The sequence below is a fragment of the Colobus angolensis genome, unplaced genomic scaffold (assembly GCF_000951035.1).
Source record: "Colobus angolensis palliatus isolate OR3802 unplaced genomic scaffold, Cang.pa_1.0 Scaffold7, whole genome shotgun sequence".
Taxonomy (NCBI): Eukaryota; Metazoa; Chordata; class Mammalia; order Primates; family Cercopithecidae; genus Colobus; species Colobus angolensis.
In genome coordinates, this window is record NW_012120709.1 from 14,588,512 (window position 1) to 14,593,095 (window position 4,584).

Sequence of the window (4,584 nt, forward strand, 5' to 3'; positions counted from 1 at the left end):
TGTAGTGGCATGCGCCTGTAATCCCAGCTACTCAGGAGGCTGAGACAGGAGAATCGCTTGAACTCGGGAGGCAAAGGAAGGCAGCAGTGAGCCAAAAACATGCCACTGCCAGCTAGCCTGGGTGACAGAGCAAGACTCCCATCTCAAGTAAAAAAAAAAAAAAAAAAAAGAAAGAAATCCTTTATCCCAATGTCATAAAAATATTCTCTTATACACTCTTCTATCATTTAATTGTTTGACTTTTTACTTTTAGGTCTTTAATCATCTTGGACTTCATCTCTGTATGAGGAAGGGATCTACTTTCTTCTCTATATATTATATATTTAATGATCAATACATTTCATGTATTATACCATCCATCTTGCTCTTGACTTCTAATGTTAACATTACCATGTACAAGGTCTCTTTCTAAACTATCTTGTTCCATTTGTCTTTTTGTTTTAATTACTGTGGCTTTGCAACATTTTATTATTTGGTAGAATGAGTCTGTTCTCTGCTCTTCTATCTTGGCTAGTCATGGACTTTTATTCTTTCTCATAGATTTTATAGTTTTTCCCATCTCCCAAAATATTCTACTGGGATTTTAAAGGAAAATTATATTGAATTTTTGATTCAACTAGGAGAATTGCAATCTTTACACTGTTAAATTTTCAAACCTATGAACACGGTTCTCTTCTATTTATATATCCTTTATGAAAAATTTCAAATATTCCCCATTTCTAACATTTTTGGTTAGGTTACTTCCTTTATACTTTATCATTTTTGTGGTCATTATAAACAGTATCTTATTTTCTATTACATGTAATAGGTGTTTATTGCTGGCACCTAAAAACACAATTTTAATAAATTAATCATACCTGGCAACCTTACTGAATTATTAGTTCTATTAATTTTTCTATTAACTCCCTTTGGCTTTATTGTATAAAAATCACTTCATTTTCCATAACAGTTTAATTCCCTCTCTTCAAATCTTTACACCTGTCTCTTTTCTTTTCTGAGACAGGGTCTCACTGTTGCCCAGACTGGAGTGTAGTGGCACGATCATGGCTCACTTACAGCTTCAACCTCCTGGACTTAAGCAATCCTTCTGCCTCACCCTCCCGAATAGGTGGGACTACTATCTGCCACCACAGCTGGCTACTTTTAAAAAAATTATTTTCTAGAGACGTGGTCTCACTATATTGCCCAGGCTAGTCTCAAACTCCTAGACTCAAGCAATCCTCCTGCCTCGGCCTCCCAAGGTGCGGGATTATGGGGATGAGCCACCATGCCCAGTTCCATTTTCTTACTGTACTGTCTGGAACCACATATGTATGGGACCTTATTTATGGTGGAAGTACAATCAGATGTCAGTGGGGGAAAAGACTGATTACTTAATAATTAATTTACTGGTGTTGGAAACATTGGCTTATTCCATACAGGGTGGGAATCAGTATCCTTGTGTTATTCATAGCTTTAAAGGGAACCCATAATGTTTACTATAGAGAGCCTTTAAGAGCTTTAATCATAAATGGATGCTTAACTTCACCAATGTTTTTTTCTGGTATTAACTTTGTAAGGGATAAAAACAAGTGTCAGACTGTGAAGACATCTGTGATATGTTACTAATAAAAGTATAACACCTCAACAGACAGGAAATTTAATAGAGAAGTAGGAAAAGGATATGAATAAGCAATTCACAGAAGGGAAAATATTATTTATGGTTATGAGAGGATTCCAAACTTTATTAGTAATCAGAATAAAGCAAAAGAATGATATCAGATACTACCACTTTACATCCATCATAGTGGCAAAAGTTAAAAATATCACATGGTATCAAATATTGGTAGTGTTGTGAGGGAAGCAGGGAAAATAATGGTAGAAGTATAAACTTTCTTCTCTATGTATATCCAGTGTATCCAAATATTTCTGGGAATAAGCCCCCAAAGAAACTCTCATATGGGTTCACACAGAGGCATTTACAAAGGTGTTCCTCCTATCATTCCATGTCAGATTAAAAACCTTAAAAACATCTGAAAAGTTCAGTGATAGGAGATACATAAAATACATTTATGTGATAGCTATCAAATGGCCATTAAAAGGAATGAACTAGTTATGAGAAAGAACATAAAGATAATATAGAGTAGTTATAACATGACATAAGTCTAAGAGTGTGCCTCAATAAGTCAAAATGCAACTTAAGCCTACATCAATAGATGTATACTGTTTAGCTTAAGGAAAGGCTGATTTGATGATAGCATTTAGTGAGTTCTCTGTATTATGAGTGCATTTAAGACACACTACTGAGAAAAAATACAATGTAATGTGTTAAGTGCTATAGCATAGGTATCACTAAGAATTAAAGAAAAAAATAAAACCGGAATATCCACCTTAGCCACCGCTGGTTAAAAATGTTTCCTAGGATAAAGTCACATTTAAGTTAAGTTTGAAGGATAAATAAGAACCAGATTGAGGGTAAGAGCTGGGTAAGAAGGGGGAATTCTAGGTAGAAGAGATAGCATTGGTAAAGGTAGAGGGACAAGAAAGATCACCAAGTATAAGGAGAGCAGCAACTATAGTCCGTACAAAGGGTCCATGCTGAGAAGTGGTAAGAGATGAGAATGGAGAGGTCGAGAGTGACTCGATGACAAATGTATGCATATATGTCACCCTGAGAAATTTCAATTTTATCCTGTGGGCAAAGGGGAGTTGCTGAAAGTTTTTAGGCAGGGAGGCAACATATTCAGATTTGTATTTTAGGGAAAAAAAAGTCACTCAGCCAGCAGATATAAGGTGAACCGAAACAACAAAGACGAAAAGAAGGGAGACTACAAGACACTATTGATACAACTTAGATGAAAAATGGCAAATACTTGAACTAAGAAGGAGAGGAAAAATGTGTTTTAAGAGTGACTACCAGGTTTTTCAAATAAGTAAACAGATGGTTGGGACAATGGCTAAAACAGGAAACACAGGAAGGTAATTGAAAACTCTAAAGCCTTGCTTCAAGTGTGGTCCAGTACGAGCAGCACTGGCATTGCTTAGAAGCTGTTAGAAACGAGGAATTTCAGGCGCTGTACTAGTCCTATTAATTCAGTACCTGCATTTAACAAAATCCCCAAGTAGTTCATATACACACTAAAATACAAGAAGAACTGCTCTAAAGTCGCAAACAATTATACGAGGCATTCACTAAACACTCGAAAGTTGTTGGGAAAAACAGGGATTATACTTAACTTAGGGAAGCTGCAAAGAATAAACCAAGGACTACTGGGCAAAACCTAACAGATTCAACAAAGGAAACAATTTTCTCAGAACCAAAGCTGTTCAGTCGACAGTTGGCTACATTATGGTATCTGTTACTAGCAAATGTAGGGTGATCACTTGTTGATAAAACGGTTTAGGTATTCAAAAAGAAAACATTTAGGTGTTGCTGCAAACAAATGAACATACAAAGTTGACATTAATGAATTTAAAAATGGTACCTATACAAGGCTTGTTTCTTAGTCCCTGAGCCTTCTGAGATTTTGGAGGGACTGGGAATTGAGGGATACTTCTATTGCATACAGGTGCTGCCAAAGGCATATGAAGAACCTAGAAGAGAAAAAGTCATTAATTACACTAAGCTTGAAAAGCATCAATGCACCATTTTCAGTTCATAAATCTTACCTGCCGAGGAGGAGTAGAAAAGTTATTTCCATTCTGTCCAACCACAGATACTGGGATCATCCCTACCATTCCCTGGAGTACAGGCTGGACTGGAGAGGCAATTATTATGGCAGATCCTAAAAAAACAGTTACTGTTAAAATAAGATTTCCTCTCAAATGCTTTGGCACAAAACAAACAAATGTTTGGCACAAATTAATTACTGTTTTGAAATAAATTCTATCAATAATGCCTCTTCCTTACAATCCACTCTCCAAAAACAAAACAAAACAAAACACAAAACTGAAACAGTTTTAGGAAAAACAGCAAGGCTAACAAATCAAGAAAAAGTCAATCCAAATATTAAGGTGGTCTTATGTTATTCAGTCAGTGAACCACGTTGATCAAGCATATGACTCTACAGCCAAGACATATTACAATCATATCTGGATTCCTCTAGAAATAATGAAACTAGTTAGAAAATGAGTGGTGAATGTTTCAAGTCTGAACCTTATACCAGAAAATTAGAACCCCAACTGAATATTTATAGCCAGGACTATGCTCATAACCCCAACCTATTACATATCTCAATGGTATTGATCAAAAGGGGGTAAGGTAAGCACATAACTGGACAAAATTATGGAGGGAAAATTACAATGTCTATATGGTCCTTAGAAGTCAACAAGTTTGTGGCTACCGTAATTTAGTCCTGTCCCATAAACAAACTTTTGCCTAATACATTACTGTCAGGTTGATCCCCTCATTTTCATGCAACCCACTATGGTCTCTCTGTCTATGCTTGTACTGCTTCTCTTTATAACTCATAGGTTTTATAAGTTATAAAAACTTCCTTGCTTTAACTCCAAATCCTACCTTCATTCTTCAAGCTTTAGCTCAAGCCCCACATTCTCTACTAATTCCGACCTCTCCTTTATGTAATTTGTAATGGTACTTAAAAC

At 36.0% G+C, this 4,584-nt stretch overlaps 1 protein-coding gene across 2 annotated transcripts in view; it reads right to left on the bottom strand.

The window, feature by feature from the left end:
- The window catches only part of NPAT (nuclear protein, ataxia-telangiectasia locus), a 64,660-nt gene that overhangs the window by 9,479 nt on the left and 50,597 nt on the right, over positions 1-4,584 (bottom strand). For both annotated transcript variants that reach the window (XM_011926671.1, XM_011926670.1), the window contains 2 exons: positions 3,649-3,764; positions 3,465-3,573 (listed from right to left, as the gene is read on the bottom strand). In XM_011926671.1, coding sequence (XP_011782061.1) covers positions 3,465-3,573; positions 3,649-3,764 — 225 coding nt within the window. The remainder of the gene's footprint in view (positions 1-3,464; positions 3,574-3,648; positions 3,765-4,584) is intronic.